Source organism: Xenopus laevis, chromosome 6L, assembly GCF_017654675.1.
Source record: "Xenopus laevis strain J_2021 chromosome 6L, Xenopus_laevis_v10.1, whole genome shotgun sequence".
In the NCBI taxonomy this organism is placed as follows: Eukaryota; Metazoa; Chordata; class Amphibia; order Anura; family Pipidae; genus Xenopus; species Xenopus laevis.
In genome coordinates this window covers 9,734,435-9,756,837 of record NC_054381.1, presented here as the reverse complement: position 1 = coordinate 9,756,837, position 22,403 = coordinate 9,734,435, and the positions used below count along the sequence as shown (strand labels likewise).

At 36.4% G+C, this 22,403-nt stretch overlaps 1 protein-coding gene across 4 annotated transcripts in view; it reads left to right on the top strand.

The window, feature by feature from the left end:
- Positions 1-22,403, top strand: part of adcyap1r1.L (adenylate cyclase activating polypeptide 1 (pituitary) receptor type I L homeolog) — a 126,365-nt gene that overhangs the window by 85,953 nt on the left and 18,009 nt on the right. For all 4 annotated transcript variants that reach the window (XM_041565755.1, XM_041565756.1, XM_041565758.1 and 1 more), the window contains exons 5-13: positions 1,573-1,599; positions 2,098-2,133; positions 2,390-2,493; positions 4,017-4,114; positions 7,623-7,755; positions 8,541-8,694; positions 17,278-17,338; positions 19,428-19,497; positions 21,347-21,438. In XM_041565755.1, coding sequence (XP_041421689.1) covers positions 1,573-1,599; positions 2,098-2,133; positions 2,390-2,493; positions 4,017-4,114; positions 7,623-7,755; positions 8,541-8,694; positions 17,278-17,338; positions 19,428-19,497; positions 21,347-21,438 — 775 coding nt within the window. The remainder of the gene's footprint in view (positions 1-1,572; positions 1,600-2,097; positions 2,134-2,389; positions 2,494-4,016; positions 4,115-7,622; positions 7,756-8,540; positions 8,695-17,277; positions 17,339-19,427; positions 19,498-21,346; positions 21,439-22,403) is intronic.

Sequence of the window (22,403 nt, the reverse complement as noted above, 5' to 3'; positions counted from 1 at the left end):
AAGGAACAATGTCCCTGTAGATAAGTCTTGTATTCTGCCAAAAAGTAAGAAGACATTCATCAGCATACTCCAATCATTTTGAAGTTCTTTCTTGGCAGTAGAAAGGAATATCTTTTGTGTGAGTAACTCTTGAAGGATATCCTTGCTTCATCCAGTCAGAAAGACCTTACTGAAAATTATTTTCAAAACCCATAAAAAAACATTTTCAATGTCTGCAAGTAAATATAAAAGCAGTAGATATGTGGCCATGCTAACGGCTCCAGAGCTTGCACGGGCAGAGACAGTTGGAGATTAATGACATTTGCAGAAATACCAATATCACTTTAGACTAGAGATTTATGTATTTACAAGAGGAATGGACAATTGGGAGGATACTTAAGAGGACACAAGCATTGGATGATTATAGTCTTCAGTGCTTCACACCATCCTTCCGTCATAAATGAAACAAGCCGCCTTTGTGTATGTTAAATAGACTGGATTTACTTTTACTCCTAAAGAAGATGGATGCTAGAAGTTGTTCAGTGGTGTAAATTCTTTTGATCTAAAGTGATGAGATTTCAGACACGTCTTATCCCAATAATTCACAATTAACATCACTCAGGAATCTGACACAATGTTGCCACCAAGTGGTGAATTTTGCAATGAGGTCCATTCGACTGAAAACATGAAACGTCTCTGGGCATAGACACAGATATTTAAACATAACAAAACCCACTAAGATTATTTTTGTTTGAGGCTCAAATAAAACTCATTCTTTACCACTGCTGCTGACCACTAGATAGCTTTTACATTGTGACCATCTCTCACAATAGAGTTGGAGGTACAGTGTATGCTGAAACTCTCATATACAGAAAGAAATTGGATGCCAGTGGTTTTTACTCGGGTGATTTATAAAACATAGAGTAGCATAAGCTACTACAACAAGGGTGAGCCAATCAGAGAGGAGTATAAGAAGACCACTAACAACACACTCTGCTTCTTCTCGGAGTAGTGGAAGCTGTTCTTATTATCTTATCCTACTTATCTAACAACAACTATTATGGGGTTTTTTAACCATTCCCTTTACCTTGTTTACGAGATCACATTGGTAACCTCCGGGCTCAAAAGCTTCACATTAGAAGTATCACCTTCTGGATCTCCAGCACATCCAACCATGGTTCTAGGTGAAGACCAAAGAGAACAAGAGATGTGCTCCTTCCCTTACATAAACTAAGAACAGGAAGGGGTCTACTCTACTGCAGTGTTAACAGGGACACCACCCTCCAACAGGGCAAAGGTTACAGCTTGGGGAATTCATGAACAGTAGTGGAACTTACTCCTTTGGGGCCTCAACAGAACATTGTAAAAAAGGTCACATTTAAACAATGCATTTGCATGCTGTATATTGTCCAGATTATAAATTAAGCCATTGAGGGTCTTGTGGGTCTCTTTGTGGGTCTACTTGTGGGTCTTGCACAGTCAACTTAATTCATCCAAAAACACATTGAAAGTCTAAAAGGTGTATATTAATGGTGATGTTGATTATCGCACCCTACGACTTAAACTATACATTTGTTTTTTCTTTCTTTCTAGAAATGGACTTTGTTGATCGAAGCCTAGGTAAGAACAGATGGAAACTGTGTCATTGTTTCTCTAAAATTAATATGTGTCAGAGGAGGAAATGGTTTAAAGCAAACCTTTTGACTGGTATGCCCCCCCAGTACAATTACTCCACCACCAAAAGACTATGTCAAACTCCCTATACATACAGTATTTTTCCAGTAGTCTTGTGTTGCAAATACATAATTATTGCCATAAAAAGACTAGATAGAACAGGGACATCACCAAAGTATTATGAATGAGCTATGGGTGGTGAGCTATAATACCAAAGGCTGTCTCCTTGAATGCTACAACCCTGTTTGTGGATATGGTTTCACATTTCCCAGGGCTTAATTTAGCTTTGTTGCAAATTTGAGATGTTGCAAGCAAGTTATATAATATTTTATCCAGATTAAAGAGGTAGAGGTTGTTTTGGACAATCCTTACTGCTAGTCATTTATTGCACATTAAGTTGTTTTCACAAAACAAACTGCTAAATGTCTACTTTCTACGATATAGGTTGGTCTCCAGAGAACCTTGAGGAGCAACAGTCAGGTAAAATGATACATCCATGTGACCTTTCAACGTGACCTTTCTGCCTGCGTAATAATTTTTTCAAAATCATATTAAAAGGTGCAGTTTGCCCCATGTCTAATAACCTACACCAACTGGCCAGCAGGTGACATTTACACTTTCAGAACGAACATCCCTGTTGGTATGGGTTACTAGACCTGGAGCGAATTGTAAATCTATTTTTACATTACCCCCATCAGTGTCTTCCTTTCCAACCAAAGCTACATGTTTTATACAGAGGGAATAATCACCAGGAATTGCACAGAAAATGGCTGGTCAGAACCTTTCCCTCATTACTCTGATGCCTGTGACTTTGATATCAATGAAACAGGACCAGACCAGGTAAGAAGCAAAAAAAAAACAAACAAAAAACAACTGCTGTACAGTTTCTTTCTTGATGTATTTTTTGAAGTAATAATAAGACATACATCATTTATTACTTTTGTAATTGTTCTTACTGCATTTTGACCTGAATCAAATGTTAAGACTTCATATTTTTGATGTTATTCAGTGAACGTTAAAAATGTAATTGATATTTAGAATTCCTCATGTTTCTAGTTTTAAAGAACTGATTGACCAGGTTGACTCATTCCTCCTAATGGTCCCAATTTAGGTGCGTCAGTCCCTAATCATATTCAGAAAACTCAACAGTAATTTCCTAGTGATGGGGATAGTGATTCAGCAAATGTAAAATTCACCAGGAATTTTTTAAATGATTTGCTCCATCATACCCAATCCTGGGTTGCAGAGGTGCAGTGGCCTAGGTGGCCATCATGCTTGGTCATGTCTCCTCCAGAAAGTTTTAGTTCCATGGATATGAAAAATTAGAGCATGTATACTGTTTTTATACAACCAAAACTTCCCTCAAAGCCAGGAATTCAAAAATAAGCACCTGCTTTGAGGCCACTGGGAGCAACATCCAAAGGGGTTGGAGAGCAACATGTTGTTCATGAGCCACTGGTTTGGGATCACTGTGTTAGACCATCACTGCTGACATCATATTATAAAATTTATTTCAGGTAGGCTTTTCCTTTAAGAACATATTTTTCTGCGAGACAAAATCATTTGGACAAATGTGATGTTCCCTTAAGGCCTATGTTTCCCCGTTTTGTAAGGTTCTTCCCCTGGGATTAATCAGAAAGGGTTTCAGGCATGATAAATCCAGTGTAACAGTCTCCTCTGTTCCGCTGCCAGTCAGTTCTCCAAACATCAACACACGGTATACTAGCCATAGAATTTTTTTAAAAATAAAACTGAAGATTTAACTGGAACCTGAAGGATATGTTGATATAAAGTCCCGTGAGGCATTGGGTAGGAATTTTACCAAATATGTGTTTTCTAATGGGAAACATGTGATAAGGCTTAATATGGCTGAAGGTTAAAATTCCTGTTAATGCTGGAAATATTAAGGCAAAGCCAATAATAATTTGTTTTTGTCCCGTTCAGTTTAATTTTAGCTAATGTGATACAGAGGGTTATTTAAAGTCAATATTGCAGTATAAGTTACAACTAAATAACCAGCTCTTCATTATAATTTATATCAGTCTTCCAATGAAGATAGGGCCCCAAAAACACCTCTTCTGTGATTTTCCTGCACAGTCAAATTCCTTAAATTCCTGCCCTGAGTATCAGGGTGGTCCATGCTCTTGAGCACTAACACCCTCCATCATAATATGGCTCAGTATGGCCTTAGAAAACATGTAAAGTGTTGTTTAGACAACATTCAAAGGGAGCCCTGGAAGTAACATTTCCATAAAGAAGGGATTAAACACAATACTGTAGATGGAGCAGCCCATTCTAGCTCCATCTGTACTTTATAGTATGGCCGTATTTGCTCTTCTATTAATGAATATCTTTTCTCATAGGATACATACTACCTATCTGTCAAAGCTCTCTACACCGTGGGGTACAGCACATCCCTTGTGGCTCTTACAACCGCAATGGTAATTCTCTGCCGATTCAGGTAATTTCACGTTTTACCACCATTTTTAAATTACAGGTATGGAATCTGTTATCTGAAAACCTGTTATCCAGAAAGCTCTTGATTACAGAAAGGTCATCTCCTATAGACTCCATTTTAGTCAAATAATTCTAAATAATTATAATTACATTTATTATTACAGAGAAAAATTCTAATTATTTGTATAAAATGGAGGGATACTGCCTTTGGTAATTTGGAACTTTCTGGATAATGGATTGCCATCAAGATCGTATTTACATCTGGGGCTACAAGAGCCAGAGCAAATCTATTGGGCTTTCTAGGCAAGTCCCTGCCCCCAATCGCTTTCCCCCACTACAGTGAGGTGAGGAGTTGCTGGGATGGGGAGTGGTTTAATGAGGAAAGAAGGGTGTCAAGCTGGAGAGATCGTGCAATGATCAATGATTGAGCATTGCATCACCACACTAGGGGAAGGTAAGAGGTAGATGAGCTGAACTAGGAGTAGGTAGGTAGTTGAGGTATGTGACTTGCACCCTAGACATGGGATTCTTCAGCTTTCCCTTAGTTCTGGCCCAAGATGCTACCCTATAGTCATCTGCGGTCAGTAAAAACTCAACCTGCACCAAGCCTAACCCACAAAATTTTAACCTGCACAATGTTACCAATTGTAGGACCTGCACCCAACCCACACTCTGTATGCTACTTCTGCTCCCCTGGTTACAAGACACATAATCTTCGAGAATAGTGGAAGAGTGTACTTTCCAAATCTGATCCGCACCCAACCCAAACCCATAATAGTTGGCAAAATTTCAACCCGAACCTGCCCAACTGGTGGTCAACCCATGAGTTACCACGAGTTTCCAGCCAACCCATGCGTCACTACTACCCTAGGTACCAGTCCTCAGTCCTCAGTCAGTCCCTTCCTCTCAGCAACTGCCACATGCACAGGCTGTCCTATGCATGCCCAATTGTCAAAAAGAGGGGTACCACTCCTTCAGCCACCAGATTTAGCCATAAGTTTACAGAAGCAGGCTTGGGGTTTTTTTAACAACAGGTCTAGAGCAATGGAAATAATGGTGTCATTTTGGGTGTTTGGAAAAAAAACCCAAACAAACAGATTTACAAATAGGCCAATAAGTTCATATAATGCATTATTTCCTTGAACACAGTGCATGACTTTGTTTTGACTGTGAGGACAACAATATTATATATGCTGTATGCTATGTAATTTACACAAATGTTTATAATATTTTGATGATCTTTATATCCATATCTGTGTGTATATATATATATATATATATATATATATATATATATATATATATATATATATATATATATATATATATGTGTGTGTGTGTGTGTGTGTGTGTGTGTGTGTGTGTGTAGGACCTAAACGTGGAATAAACTATCCTTTTTTGCATAATATACAAACCCTGAGTGTGCCAGTCTTTACCTTTTTCTATATACAGTATATACAGTGTATATATATATATATATATATATATATATATATATATATATATATATATATATATATATATATATATATATATATATAGAGAGAGAGAGAGAGAGAGAGAGCATATATAGAGCATATATAGAAAAACAGGATCAGCACTCTCTGTTATTTGTGAAACTGTGATTTATTTCACACAAAATGACATTTTATCCAATATCCATTTTATTTTGTGTGAAATAAATCACAGTTTCACAAATAACAGTGTACTGATCCTGCTTTTCTATACATAATCAAGATTTCATCGTGCACCTCTGTCTCTGCTTATATACGAGTGCGGGTACTTTGGGACATTTCTATATATATATATCCATTATCAGGAAACCCGTTATCCAGAAAGCTCTGAATTATAGACTCCATTTTATCCAAATACTCCAAATTTTTAAAACAGAGTTCTTTTTTCTGTGTAATAATAAAACAGTCGCTTGTACTTGATCCCAACTAAGATATAATTAATCCTTATTGGAAGCAAAACCAGCCTATTGGGTTTATTTAATGTTTCCATGAATTTCTGATAGATTTAAGGCATGAAGATCCAAATTACGTAAATATCTGTTATCCTGAATACCCCAGGTCGCAAGCATTTTGGATAACCGGTAATTGACATAGGACAGCACTCAACGGGAATACTTGTGAAAAAAATCCGATGTTTCGAACATTAACTGTGCTCTTTCTCAGGTTATCCTTGAGAAAGATCACAGTTGGTGGCCCATTTACTTAGTTCGAGTGAAGGAATAGAATAAAAAAAACTTTGAATTTCCAATGTTTTTTTTGGCTACTTCTACCATCGAATTGGCTACTTCGACCATCGACTTCGACTTCGAATCGAACGATTCGAAGTAAAAATCGTTCGACAGCACCCGGGCAAGTTGCTAAACAAGTTTAGGGTTTGCTGCACCATGTTATATATATAATATTTATTGTAAATATTTATATACAAATATAGATATAGATAAATATGCCCCCTAAATTGTATACTGTAGATACAAGCTACATTTATGAAATTTATCATAATACAACTGTTTATGTTGGCGAAACAATGGGGCAAATTCAGGCGCAACTTCGCCGCACTTCGCCGCACTTCGCCATGCGTAGTTTCGCCAGCGCTCCGCAAATTCACTAAAATCCGAAGTTGCGCTCAGGGGTAGCGTAAGGTTGCGAAGTTGTACTAGCGTTGATTCGCTATGTAAAGCGAAGTTACGCTAGCGAAGGCTAATTTGCATACGGCGCCAAATTCAAATTTCAATGGAGGAATACGTATCAGCACTACAAATGCCTAGAAAACCTTCAAATCAGCAAATAAAAATTTTATTTTGCCCTACACATGTGCCCACTGTCTAGGTAAGTTGCCATGAGTCAGGAAATGTAGGGGGGAAGGAGGGGAGCCCCAAAAAATTTTTCGATCTTTTTCAGCCTATCACCCATAATGTAGAAAACACGCCAGCGTTTTTTGGGACTTAGAAAAAATTTTGACTTTTTTTGAAACAATCCCTATCTACTCTATTGCGCTTCGCCAGGTCTGAGGTGGCGAAGGAAGTCTAGTGTAAAAGGTAGCGTTCAGTACACTGCGCAAGTTAGTGAATTCGCGTAGTTACGTCGCTAGCGAAAATTTGCCAGGCGTAAGGGTGCGAAGTAACACTAGCGAAACTACGCCAGCGTTCGTTAGTGAATTTGCGCAGTAACGAAAATGCCAAACGCTAGCGAATTAACGCTAGCGTTCGGCGCTTCGGCGCTTAGTGAATTTGCCCCTATGTGTTAGCCGCCCCCCTTTCATTTTTTACTTTTCTGCAGAACTATATCCAATATGCTCTAACACAGCGAGGTTTGCACAGAATAATTGCCTCCCTGTCTATAGATAAATGGGCTGTGCAGTCACAGGCTTGGAAGGACCATTAATCTATTATTAATGCTTTATCTCATAGATAGATGTGCATGTGTTTCCAAATATAATATATTCTGTTATAACCACAGCCAATATCTCAGCCTGAAATCATATTTTTGTTCTAATTCCAGAAAGCTTCACTGCACGAGAAACTTCATCCACATGAACCTATTCGTCTCATTCATTCTACGGGCGATATCCGTCTTTATTAAGGATGAAGTGCTCTACGCCGAGCAAGACAACAACCACTGTCATCTTTCAACTGTAAGGAAAATTTATTGCAGACGTGATTCCAATTAAAGACACATGCAGAGCTGCCTAATGAGCGCTAGATTGCAGATCTGTTCTTTGTCTTTCATTTTCCATTCGATGGAAGTTAAATCCCTTTTATTGCTAAAGAGGAACTGGATGAGTTTGAGAATAGGTGGCACCAGACCTAATATTCATAAGAGAATGTGTAACTGCATTTACTTCCATGCATGAAATATGTTGGGGAACAATGTGTTAGACACCCCTAATTGTACAATATACAGGGAGTAATGCAGTTCCTCAAGGCTCTGTTCTAGGACTTCTGCTGTTCTCGCTCTATACAACTTCAGTAGGAAAACATATTCAGTCGTTTGGACTTCAGTATCACCTTTATGCTGATGACACCCAACTCTACTTGTCTACTTCTGATCTTTCTAATTCTGTCCTTTCCCAAGTCACAGACTGTCTCTCTGCTGTCTCCTCCTGGATGTCACAGCGCCACCTGAAACTGAACCTTTCTAAAACAGAACTCATCATATTTCCTCCAAGATCTTCCCCTGTCCCTCAGATATCACTCACCGTAAACAACACCACCTTTCATTCCACCACACAAGCACGCTGCCTAGGAGTCATCTTAGACTCACATCTGTCACATCCAAACAAAATCTTGTCTTCAACTGCGCAACATTGCCCGAATGGCCATGGGACGATTTTGAATGCTGAACCCCATTTGATATTAGCCCTTAAACACAATAATGTTCCTGTACTCACTGTATTTTGTTCTTTGCTTGTTTCTTTAGGTGGAATGCAAAGTTGTGATGGTGTTTTTCCACTACTGTGTCATGTCCAACTACTTCTGGCTTTTTATTGAAGGGCTTTATCTCTTTACGCTCCTCGTAGAGACGTTCTTTCCAGAAAGGAGATACTTTTATTGGTACACCATAATTGGGTGGGGTAAGTCTTTTTCTTGTATAGACAATATTTTTAATAATTGAAAAACATCAGCTGCTCCCAAATGCATGTCCCTTCTCTGACTCCCAATCTCCTCTAGAATCAAATTAATAACACTCACATTCAAGGCCCTTAACAATGAAGCCCCTCCCTATATTTCATCTCTAATCTCCAAATACTCTCCTTCATGAAACCTACGCTCTGCTTCTGATCTTCACCTCACTTCTCCTCTGGTCACTTCTGCCCATTCTCATCTACAAGACTTCTCTCGGGCTTCTGCTTTTCTCTGGAACTCTCTCAGACTTTCTCCTTCTTTACAAACTTTCAAGCGCTCCTTAAAGACCCACCTGTTAAAGAAGCTTATTCAATGTACATTAATCAATCAATCATTGCTGTATCATAAATCACAACATTGTTTCTAAAATCCTAATGTCTCAATTGTACCTTAACCTTTAGTTTGTAAACTCTAATTTGTAGGGCCTTCTAATCCTATTGTATCTGTAACCCTTGTTTGTTATTCATTTATTCCCTGTTTGTTATAACTAAGGTAAAGCACTGCGTACCGTATATTGTCGGTGCTATATAAAAATAAATTATGATAAAACTCTAAAATCGGACCATTGATAAACAGCCCCCTAATTCTACTAAGGAATAATTTAAACTTTAATCAAACCCAATAGGATTTTTTTCTTCCAGTAAGAATTAATTGTATCTTAGGATCAAGTACAAGGTACTGTTCTATTATTACAGAGAAAAAGAAAATAATTTTAAACATTTGAATTATTATTTGATTAAAAGTAAGTCTATGGGAGATGGCCTTCCTGTAATTTGTAGCATTTTGGATAACGGGTTTCTGGATAACGGGTCCCATACCTGTACGTATCTTTTTCATGGGCTGGTGAATAGACCCTATATCTCAGAATGTGTCACCCTATGTGTTATTTTCTATGGATATGAACATTTTTGAAGCCTGTAGGTTTCTAATTTGTTTTAGTAGTCTCCTTATTTTAAACCTAATTATACAGCAGACACATTTCTGTGATCTCAGTACCATAAAAAACATTACTTCTCCCCTATCTCATCTTTGCACCCCTTTTTTTAATGAATTGATCAATTGATCATGATCAACAGCTCAACCTTTTTTCCATAGTCTGTCCTTGCTGCCTTCAAATAACCGTCATTTATACTCAATTGACCTCTTAAAGGAGAACTAAACACTCTTTAAGCAAAACCCCCCATCCCTTCCCTCCATTGGCCCATGTTCCTGCTTTTTCCCCCTATAGTACCTTACTTGAAAAAAGTGTCCCATCTTCAGTATCTTCAGATTGCTCGTGTAAGTGAGAGCCGACACTGAGCTTTTTTGCACATTCGCAGTTGGGGCCAGTCTGGTATTTGTGGCTACTGCACAGAAGCCGGAAGCTTTGAAAACAAGAGGATCTGGAGATACTGAAGATGGTGTCCATGAGCAATGCTGCACTACACTCCATGAATGTGCCAAAGTTAATGCCAGGGACACAGAGAAAGCAGGGAGGGGAGCTAATGGAGGAAAGGGGATTGTGGGTTTTGCTTTATTTGGGTTTTGTTCTCCTTTAATGTTCAAACTCTTATGGGATATTGTAAATTCCATGCAACCTTTCCCAAGAGCATTGATCCTACCTGAATCTATATCTGAGCAAAGCATTTCCAAGGAATTGTGCCTTAAACAATCGCACTTAAGAGCACTAAAATAACGATAATGTAGTTGTCATCATCTTGATGACCTCACTTATCCTCATCTCCTTGTGGACCCACGCATTTATATTTAACACCTCTCCTATCGTTATATTTGCATAGGAAGGTCATGATGGCAACTTTGTGGTTTGAGTAGGTTGAAAGAGGCACCAGGGAATGGTCATGAATGCATATGAACGCAACTAGTTTCCCCAACAAGGGGTATTGACGCTTGAGGTTTCTGTGCTTCTCCTTTATCCTACAATAATGTCTATTGTCCACATATAACAAGTTATTTTATTTCTCTTAACTACAAGGATTATATATATAGCTGTATCTAATATGTTTTAAATGGCTTTCATCCAGGGTAATCTAATAAATAATTCAAAATAATAAGCATGCACCATGTGACCTATACTGGAGATTTAATTAGAAGGTACTTATGAAAAGGAAGACTCCTGCCTCAGTCAATTTATTCTCTGAAGACTGCTCTAGTAGGACCCTCTTTGCATATCAAAGTGTAACTGCCATCTTTATGCTCACTGTGTTCTTTTTTCAAGAATTCCCTCTGATGCACTTGGCGAACTTCATATGCACAGTGCACTTTTTTCCTTTTTTCTCATGTTTCTTTGAAAGTACATCTCCGACTGGCGGGTAATGGCATCTCTGATGCATTTTTTATTACCGGTTACCTTATGCGATACATGCATTTTTCTCATTGCCTTTCCAATTCCTGTTTCAAGGTCAAGGGGAATTAACCATAATGGGGGGGGGATATAAATGTTTTTTCCTAATTGGCAAATTTTGATTTACCCAAAAGCTTTGAGATTATTTACTAAAAGTGACTCATATTATTTAATAACAGGGAAAGTGAGTTTGAGCTGCTGATGCGTTTGATCAAGGAAAAAAGTGTCAACCGCCAAACAGCAGAGAATATATTCCTTTTTATGAGATGCTTTTTAGAAATTCAAAGCATCTGACTGTAAGATCATGCCTTCTGATGTTCAAATTGATACTGTAATTACATGACTTTCCCTATTCTTGTGATTGAATTCAATTCTGTTGTATAATGCATATACTGTATACTGTATATTGTAACTCTTAGGGGCCCATTTACTTAGCTCGAGTGAAGGAATAAAAGAAAAAAAACTTTGAATTTCGTATGTTTTTTTTGGCTACTTCGACCATCAAATGGGCTACTTTGACCTTCGACTTCGAATCGAGCAATTCGAACTAAAAATCGTTCGACTATTCGACCATTCGATAGTTGAAGTACTGTCTCTTTAAGAAAAAACTTCGACCCCCTAGTTCGCCACCTAAAAGCTTCCGAAGTCAATGTTAGCCTATGGGGAAGGTCCCCATAGGCTTTGGTAGCTTTTTTTGGTCGAACAAAAATCGTTCGATCGATGGATTAAAATCCTTCGAATCGAACGATTCGAAGGATTTAATCGTTCGATCGAACAATTTATCGTTCGATCGAACGAATATCGATAAATCCTTCGACTTCGATAGTCGAAGGATTTAACTTCGACAGTCGAATATCAAGGGTTAATTTGCCCCTAAATGTCATGACATTGAGGGGCCCATTCACCAAGCTCGAGTGAAGGAATAGAAGAAAATAGAGGAAAAATAGTTCGATTTTCTAATGCTTTTTTTTGGCTATTTCGACCATCGAATTGGCTACTTCGACCTTCGACTACGACCTTCGACTTCAAATCGAACGATTTGAACTACAAATCGTTCGAATATTCGACTATTCAATAATTCGATAAGTACTGTCTCTTTAAAAATTTCTTCGACCCCCTAGTTCGCCACCTAAAACCTACCAAGGCCAATGTTAGCCTATGGGGAAGGTCCCCATTGGCTTGCTAACATTTTTCTGATTGAAGGATAATCGATCGATTGATTGATTAAAATCCTTCAAATCGTTCAATTCGAAGGATTTAATCGAACGAATTGCGCAAAATTTTAAGGATTTTAATTCGGCAGTCGAATAACGAGGGTTAATTAACCCTCGATATTCGACCCTAAGTAAATGTGCCCCTAAATCTGACCTTTGATAAATAGGTCTTCAGAAGTGGTGCCATCCCCACTATGACACTTTTGGCCATAATGTGCAGCAGGTTGATAAATAACTACATGAGCAATTGCATTTGTTTTAAAATTCTAGGCTATTTCATCAATGAGAGTTTAACCAACCTCTATATTAACAAAGATTTGATTTTGGGCTGTATTTATCTTATTAATATCCCTAGTAGTAATAATGCATACGTTTTAGTGATGGGCGAATTTATTCGGCAGGCGCAAATTCGCTGTGAATTTCCACGTTTCTCCGCTGGCAAATACATTTGTGAAATTGTCGCAAAAATTCGCAGGCGAAAATTCACCGGCGTCAACGTTTTTGTATTTGAAACCCGGGGATAATTCCGACGCTGGCAACAATTCCAACGCCCATTGACTTTAATGCGCGTCAAATAGGACGTGCATCAATTCTGATGTTCTCAAATTGACACCGGCGTCAAAATTCACGTTTAGCGAGTGAATTCGCCCATCACTAATCAGTTTATGATACAAAAGATTAATGACTCTCTTTACAGAAGAAGAGTAAGTTCTCATACATAGTTCAAATTATTGCTATTGGTTGCATGCCCTTAAAATTGGGTTTCCATGCTGGCATTTGCAACATTGCTTTGACTTGTGCTCTAATGCCCCAGCTAGATATTCCCTTGCTACTTTTTTTATTTGCATTTTAGCAAATGCCACAGTTTTGAGGCAATTGGATCAAAGCCCAGTGCCCTTTCCCATCGACCTGAGTCTTGGACCTAGAACAAGTAAAACAAGCAATCATATAACTTTGTCTTAAAATGGCTCACTCACTCATTGGGATTATGTCTATTTTTGAAATTTATGAAAAGGAAAAAAAAGAATATATTAATAATGATGAATCTGGACAAAAGTCTGTAATTATTTATAGAGATCACATTTGATTAACACAGAATAGTTAATACTTTGAAGTTGCTAAATGTTTTTATTATAGCACAATATTTCTATAAAGAAAACAGTACACTTTTTTGATTGCATACATATTCACTCAAGAGTCAATACTTGATAGAACCACCTTTAGCTGCAAATCTTTGGGTAAGTCTCTAGCAGCTGTGCACGATACTGCCATTTTTGCCCATTCTTTTTGGCTAAATTGCTTTTAATTGAATGGAGACGTTTATGAACAACAAGTGGTGCCACACATTAGATTAAAGTTTGGGCTATCACATTCAGGTTCTTGATTTTTAACCCTTTCAAGTGTAGCTTTGTCAATGTATTTGAGGTCATTGTCCTGATCAAAGTTGAACCTCCAACCCAATAAAGGTATCTTGCAGACTTCCAGATTTATCAAGGGTTGAATTTAGGGGCCCATTCACCAAGGGTCGAATATCGAGGGTTAATTAACCCTCGATATTTGACTGGGAATTAAAATCCTTCGACTTCGAATATGGAAGTAGAAGGATTTTAGCGCAAATAGTTCGATCGTTCGATCAAAGGAATAATCCTTCAATCGAACGATTAAATCCGTCGAATCAAACGATTCGAAGGATTTTAATCCAACGATCGAAGGATTATCCTTCGACCAAAACAACTTAGGCAAGCCTATGGGGACCTTCCCCACAGGCTAACATTGAGTTTGGTAGGTTTTAGATGGCGAACTAGGGGGTCGAAGTTTTTTCTTAAAGAGACAGTACTTAGACAATCGAATGGTCGAATAGTCAAACGATTTTTAGTTCGAATCCTTCGATTCGAAGTTGTAGTCGAAGGTCGAAGTAGCCCATTCGATGGTCGAAGTAGCCCAAAAAACACTTTGAAATTCGAAGTTTTTTTACTTCGAATCCTTCACTCGAAATTAGTGAATTGGCCCCTTAGAGTTTGTAAAAACTCCCATAAACTCCCATGAACTCGAAATTCTAATAAAAAAATGACCAATTGAAATGTTTTTTAAAAAAAATAAATTTTTTAAACTTGGGTGAATGGGATCGACCCACAAACTCGAACCGAATTTGAATTGAATTTGAGTTTTTTCTCTGAAAAAAAAAAAACCCTCGATTTTCATGGCTGCAAACAACTCCAAATTGATTCCAGGACTTGCCCATTAGGATAAAACAGCAATTCGGCAGGTTTAATTCAACTACTGGCGAATAGTTGAATTTGAATTTTTGAAGTGCCAGTACATGATAAATATGAATTATATTGATGGTTTCATTGATGGTTTGTCATATCTCAGTGTTGTATCTTCACAGATCCTTCAGTGTTAACATTAAGATCTCTAATGCTTATCTGACTACCCAGTCACTGGGTTTTGATGGGCAACCCTCTATGGGTTTCAATTATGACAAATACTTCCCATTTGTTGTTGAGTTGAGTTTTAACTCCATAGAACTTTTTCCTGGACTTGTTTTGATAGCTCCTTGGTATTTGTGATGCAGTTTTGTTTTGATATGATCTCTAACAATCTCTGGGGGCTTCCAGAAACAGGTTAGAGTATTTTAACTTTAAAATTGTGCAACTAATTGTTTGGCTTTTGAATATACAGTAGAACCTCAATTTTATATCCCTTTTTTTAAAGTTTTGCCTCATTTTACATTGTTGTTTTGTGGTCCCACCTATTTATTATGCATAATAAATTTCCTTATTTTACATTTTCCTTTATTTTACACCATTTTTTTTCTGGTTACCTGAAAAATTTAAAATGGGGGTTCTACTGTAGTTACTGAGTTTATACAGCTGTTTCACAGTCTAGTGCATGAATATTTATGCATTCAATATGATTATTTTTTCATTTGAAAACAGTTTTGAGAAATATGACGATTCTTTTTTTTTTTACTGGAGTTTTATGGACTATTTTGTGTCAATCAATGAAATAAAATTCCATAAAATCTATTTTAATTTTAAGTTGTAACACAAAAAATATTAGGAAAAATCCAAGGTGGTCAAAACGTATGCAATGCTCTGTATTTAGAGAATCTTGTAAATGGGAGCTTGCTTCATGTTTGCAGATACTAATCTAGTAATCGTGTATTTAACATGAAATGCTCCATCCCACATGAGATAAGACACAAGTAATAGTAAATCCATGTTCCTTTGTTTAGATAAAGTTTTTTTAAAAATGAGCTGCTTGCCAGGCAGGGAATGTAAACTATTAAGCACAAGCTCTAAGAGATTTTACTGCTGACGCCATTGAATGTATTCTCCATTGGCCAATGCTAAGCCAAGTTATTATTAGCAAGAAACCAATCAAATAATTTTGCCAATGGTCTATCTGCTGCTCATTGCTTTTCAAATTTCCAGTTCTGGTTAAGGGTGCCATGTTATTCCATAACAGCTGATATGCTTTTGACATATGTTCATTTGTCGATAATTCAGCAATATAAAATTAAGCTCAGCTAAAATATTTTATGTGATTCAATAAAGCCTTAAGATTGAATGACTTTGTTTATACAATAATGAATTTCCTAATTTTCTGGCTGAAACTCCTTATTATACTCATGTGCAAATAAAATATTGTAAAATTCAAACAATTTGATAACAAATTGGTTATCTTCCAACTTGGTTCAGCTGATTCAATAGTCTATGGAAATTTGTCGTTCATTTAATTAAAAAATAATTATGCAAAAATGTTCTGCTCTGAACAGGAAACTGAGAGTTGATTATCTTTACACCTGGCTTTTTATATATGAAATTTTGATTAACCTCAAATAGCAGATCTGATTATTACAAAATATTTTTAAACAGTTATAAAAAATGTTGACCTATTTTTAGTCTACCTCCTATTATCCCATGATTAATGTTTATTATCAGATATAAAACAAACGTTTCCCTTTCTTTAATCATCAGTTGAAATATTTTTTTTTTTACCTCTAATTTCTCTGAAGGTGTTTGTTGTAGTTTTAATTTTTGTCTTGCCTAAACTGTTATGGTCTCTTAGGGCAGAGACATATGCTCAGATTCAGGGAGATTTAGTCGCCCGGCAATTAATCGCCTCTTCTTTGGGCGACTAATTTCCCCGACTGCCTTCCCCTGCCTTCCTGCCCAGACACAAATCTTCTCTTCTTCAGGCAACTAATCTCCCCCAACTGCCTTCCTTCCGGCTAGAATGTAAATCGCCGGCGGGATGGAACTCGGAGTACTTCGTCTTCTAGCGCTAATTTGCTCCAAATTTCTGCATTTCCCCGCCGGCAAATAAATTTGCAAAACTCCCGTGAAAATTTGCTGGAGAAAATTAGTCTGCGACAAAATGTTTTGGATGCACATCTGAAAAGCCACACGTGTCAAAATCGCAGCGCGTCAACACGATTCGGATGCCCATTGACTTTAACGCCTGCGTCAAAATTGACGCGAGACACTTTTCAGATGCGTATCCAAAATTGACGTGGGTGTCAATTTTCGAGTATCACAAATTTTTCATGAAATTTTCCTGGAAAATTTACTAATTTTTGGCCAAAGCGAAATGGAAGAAATTCGCCCAAAACTACTTGTGAGACAACTTCTAGCAAAATCAGAAAACAAAGCGCTCCAAGTGCTATCTGGCCGGCTATTTACATTATAGCCAGCGGAAAGGCAGTTCGGGGAGATTAGTTGCCCCGAACAAGAGGAAATTTGTCGCTGGGTGACTAATCTCCCAGAATCTGAGTGTGTCTCTGACCCTTATAGTGTCCATGGTTCTATGGCTCTGCATAAAGATTCCTAAATGGAGTAACATGTGTTTTATTGTCATTGGGATGTAGCCAAATGGGTCTACTGCATACTGTTAATGAAATAAAAGATGTGCTTTACTTTTTATGTTGTTTATTATGGGGATTAATAATTATTTCCTTTTGTTGACTGCAGGCACTCCACTGATTTGTGTGACAATATGGGCTGTTCTGAGACTTCACTTTGATAATCTGGGGTAGGTATGAGTTTGATGATATTGTTGATGACATTGAGATGTCCTGACCCTGGCCCTGACCAGCAATTGTTTTATATTAACTTGTGGGGGGTCCTGACCACTAATTCTTTTATTTTAATTAAGGTGTTGGGGGCCCTGACCAACAATGTTTTTTTTCATTGACATGTGGGGGCCCTGGCCACCAATATATTCTTTTATGGGGGGACCTTACCAATGTTTTTTTTTTAATTAACGTGTGGGGGGCCCTGACCACCAATATATTATTTTATGAGGGGCCCTGACCACCAATGTTTTTTTAAATTAACGTGTGGGGGGCCCTGACCACCAATATTTTTTTAAGTAACATGTGGGGGACATGACCACCAATATTTTTAAAATTAACATGTGGGGGACCTGACCACCAATATTTTTTTAATTAACATGTGGGGGACCTGACCACCAATATATTCTGTTATGGGGGGGCCCTGATGACCAATATATTTTTAATTAATGTATGGGGGGCCCTGACCACCAATGTTTTTTTTCATTTACATGTGGGGGCAGTGGCCACCAATATATTTTTTTATGAACACCAATGTTTTTTTTAATTAACATGTGGGGGCCTTGCCACCAGTATATTCTTTTATGGGGGTGCCCTGACAACTAATGTTTTTTTCTTAATCAATGTGTGTGTGGCCCTGACCACCAATGTTTTTTTTCATTAACATGTGGGGGGCCCTGACACCACTATATTCTTTAATGAAGGGTCCTGAACACCAATGTTTTTTAATCAACAAGTGCCGATTGATTGGAGCCTAACATCTTATAGTGGACCATCTTTTATTAATTTTCTACAAATAGAGGGTTTGCAAATGTTTTTTCAGTAGAGATCACCATGTTGAGTGATGTTGCAAAGATAAGGCTAGACTGGGCCTTCAGTGGTACTCAATACTTTTGTTCCAGGGGAACCATTAAGGGGCAGATTTATGAAAGGTCGAGGTGCATTTTCTAATGAAAAAAATTTGAATTTCAAGCTATTTTTGTGTACTTCGATTAGGGAATAGTCCAAATTTGATTCAAATTTGAAAAAAATTAAAAAATTAGAATATCGAAATGTATCATGTACTGTCTCTTTAAAAATTTGACTTTGGCCATTCCCCATCTAAAACCTGCCGAATTGCTGTTTTAGCCCATGGGTGACCTCCTAGAATGTATTTGGAGTCAATTGGCGGACTTTGAAAAATCGAAGTTCTTTTGGGATCAAATCAAATTTGATCGAATGTGCTATTCCTTTGACTCAAATGATTCTAATTCAGCCGAATACAGCCCTATTTGATCAAAAACTGACCTATTTGACCAAAAAAAACTTCAACTTAATTTCGGTTGGTCTTTTTGAATTCGAATTTTCAACGTTTTTTTCAATTTGAAATTCAACCCTTGAGAAATATGCCCCTAACTGTGCATGATTTCTTTCTTCAATTTTGCTTTTTCCATTTTAGTAATGTGGGTATCGTGTTAATCACTGTGTGTTGTCCATAGTATCCAGTCACAGATCATTCATCTGTCAATAATGTCACCAATGAAGGGAACGTCATATGAATAGTGATGGCCGAATCTGAAAAATTTGCAAAACGGCAAAAAATTCATGAAACGCATTGAAGTTAATTGGCGTCAAAATAGTTTTGACACTTGACAATTTTGACGAAAGCAATAAAATTTATAAGTGTGACTATTTTGTCCAAATCAATGGGTGGGCAGCAAAACGCAAAAAATTTGCCGCAAATCCATGCCTGGCGAATTTATTCGCCCATCACTACATATAAATAAGAACAAGCCAGTGAAGATGTATACCAATACAGTGGCCACAAAATCTCTTTTCTAGCCAAATGCTAACTGTCCCACAAATCTAGGGCCCTGGCTGACACAACTACAACTATCTTCCTAGGAGCAGCCTTTACTTTATTCTGTGGCTTACTTACATAGCTTTGTAAATAGTTTTAAGATGGAAAAACAGTGAGAAATAAAAGTAGGATCTCTAACACTATTTATATGCTTCTCTGGAATATAAGCATTGGGTAACTTTGTACTTTTCTACCTTTTTTTCTTTTAGATGCTGGGACACAAACAATAACACTGCTCTTTGGTGGGTGATTAAGGGTCCTGTTATTGGATCAATAATGGTATGTTGAATATGAATACTATCAATATATGTTCATTAGAAATTAAGTTCTAATAATTTATTATTTATATCAATAAGTGAGATAAAAAATATAATATCCAAGTCTGTTGACACTATTACATATTTTTAAGTTGTGCCCTTTACATTTTATTTTGAGAGTGGTATTCTGGGAAATTTGCAATTGGTCTTCATTTTTTATTATCTGCATTTTTAAAAAATGTTTTAGCTTTTTGTTCAACTGCTTTCCTGTATGGAAATTTTAGCAGGGTCCAATTTACCCTAGCATCCAGGCGGTGGTGTAAATGAAAGGCTGAAATATAAATAGGAGAGTGACTGGATAGAATAAAATGTAACAGTAACAATAACAATGAACAAGAAAATTGAAGTCTCATAGAGCAATAAATATTTGGTCTGTGACTCCCATTTGAAAGCTGTAAATAGTCAGAAGATGAAAGAAAATAATTAAAAAAAAAAAAAAAAAAAAAAAAACAGTTGCTAAGAACTGGCCATTCTTTAACACACAATATTAACATTTATCAATATTCATATATTTTCCCACAAACCAACTTTTTTTTGAGCTAAAAATAATGCATTTCAATAATGAAATTTAGGGACATATTTATCAAGGGTCGAATTGAAAATTTGAATCTGTAATTTTACAGTATTCATCTTTGTTCCACATTTGTTTAAATTCCGTGCTTTTTATTATATATCTTTAATAAATAAGGAGACATTTGTGTGTTTTTTTTAAAATGTAAGTTTATTTGTGGTATAAAAAAACCTCTAAAATTACACAAATACGAATTTTGATAAACATTCCCCTAAAAGTTAATGAAGATGTAAACTACCCCTTTAAAAGTATTTTGAATGAGATGAATCCTCAAGATAATGATAATGTGTAAGAACCAATGATCCATTCATGAAAATACCAGAATTTCATAATGTAAAAATATTTCTAATAGGCTTTGATAAAGCCAATTTATGCTCTGTAACTCAAATAAAAACATTCAGCATCTAAAAGCTATGAGTTGATTTAGTTGTATTGGGTTGTATTTTCAGATTTCAGACTGTTTTACTTTTGGAGTATTGAGATCTATTCGAAAACTTGGCTCATTAAAAATAAATGTGATTTTGCTATGCTTGAGTTGTTTTTTTCATTATGGAGCAGATTTATCAAAGGTCGAAGTGAAAATTCGAATGAAAAAAATTAGAATTTTGAGCAAATTTTTGTGTGCTTCGACTAGGGAATAGTCTTAATTTGATTCAAATGTGAAAAAAATATGAAAATTAGAATATCGACATTTATCATGTACTGTCTCTTTAAAAATTCAACTTCGACCATTCACCATCTAAAACCTGCCGAATTGCTGTTTTAGCCTATGGGGGACCTCCTAGAACCTACTTGTAGTCAATTAGTGGACTTTGAAAAATCGAAGTTTCAAAGATTCTTACAATTTGAATTTGATTGAAAACGGACCTGTTCTATCGAAAACGGACCTATTCGGCCAAAGAAAGGAAAATTTTTTTTTTTTTTATAAATTTTGATTGGTCTTTTTTAATTAAAATTTCGAAGTTATGGGAGTTCAAAAAACTCCCATGTATTCAAAATTCGACCCATGATAAATCTGTCCCTATATCTTAAGATATTGATTTAGTTTAAAGTTTTAGGATTTTAAGTTTTTGAGGTTTTTTTTTAATTTAAAAAAAAAATGGAAAATGTATTTTGCTTTTGATAAATCTGCCCCTATATCTGCTGTTAAACTTTATGAAACCCATATACATAAGCCAACATATGCATTAGTCATTATTGATTTTGAAATATATTTAAATTTATTATGTTTTATTTGCAGATAAACTTTGTGCTATTTGTGGGCATCATCATCATTCTTGTTCAAAAGCTTCAGTCCCCTGACATCGGAGGCAACGAGTCCAGTATATATTTGTAAGTATATTGATTCCAGAAAGACAGTGCGCAGTGCAGTTATATATTATGTTCAGAAATGAGGAGGTGCTATTCCATATAATACCACACCACCATGCAAGACAATAATTTTATTTCCTTTAAAAAACTTTATAAATAGCAAATTTTGAGGATTCTCTGATGAAATGTTTGATACAAGAGAGATAATTGTCGATTGTTGTATACTATTAAGATTGGAGGTTGTTATTGGTTTTAACAGTGACTAGAAGAACATTATAGTAACATTTTATTTTTTCCTTACTTATGAATATATTTGCTACCTGATTCACATATACATACACATATAGCCTGAATTAATTTATGTTACACTAAAAGCATGATTTTTTGCCATGTTATCTCAGTTATACTCTGTAAAAATATATTATGTAATACTTGGATTTTAATTCTTTTTAAGTAGCCTAAGGGGCAGATTTATCAAAGGTCGAGGTGAATTTTTGAATGAGAAAAATTCAAGAAATTTTTTGCGTACTTCGACTAGGGAATAGTCCAAATTCGATTTGAATTTGAAAAAAATTCAAAAATTCAAATATCGAATTGTATCATGTACTGTCTCTTTAAAAATTCAACTTCGACCATTTGCCATCTAAAACCTACCAAATTGCTGTTTTAGCCTATGGGGAACCTCCTAGAACTTTTTTGGAGACAATTGGTGGACTTTTAAAAATCAACGGGTTTTTTGGGGAAAAACTTTGAATCGAATTTGATCAAATGCGTTATTCCTTCGATTTGCATGATTAAAATTTTGGCTGAATATGGACCTATTTGACCAAAAAAAACCCTTAGACTTAATTTCGGTTGGTCTTTTTGAATTCGAATTTTGAAGTTTTTTCAAATTTAAAATTCAACCCTTGATAAATATGCCCCTTAATGTTTGTCCCTGTGCTGGTATGTAATATGGTATATTGTTTCCCTGGTGAGATTTTGCG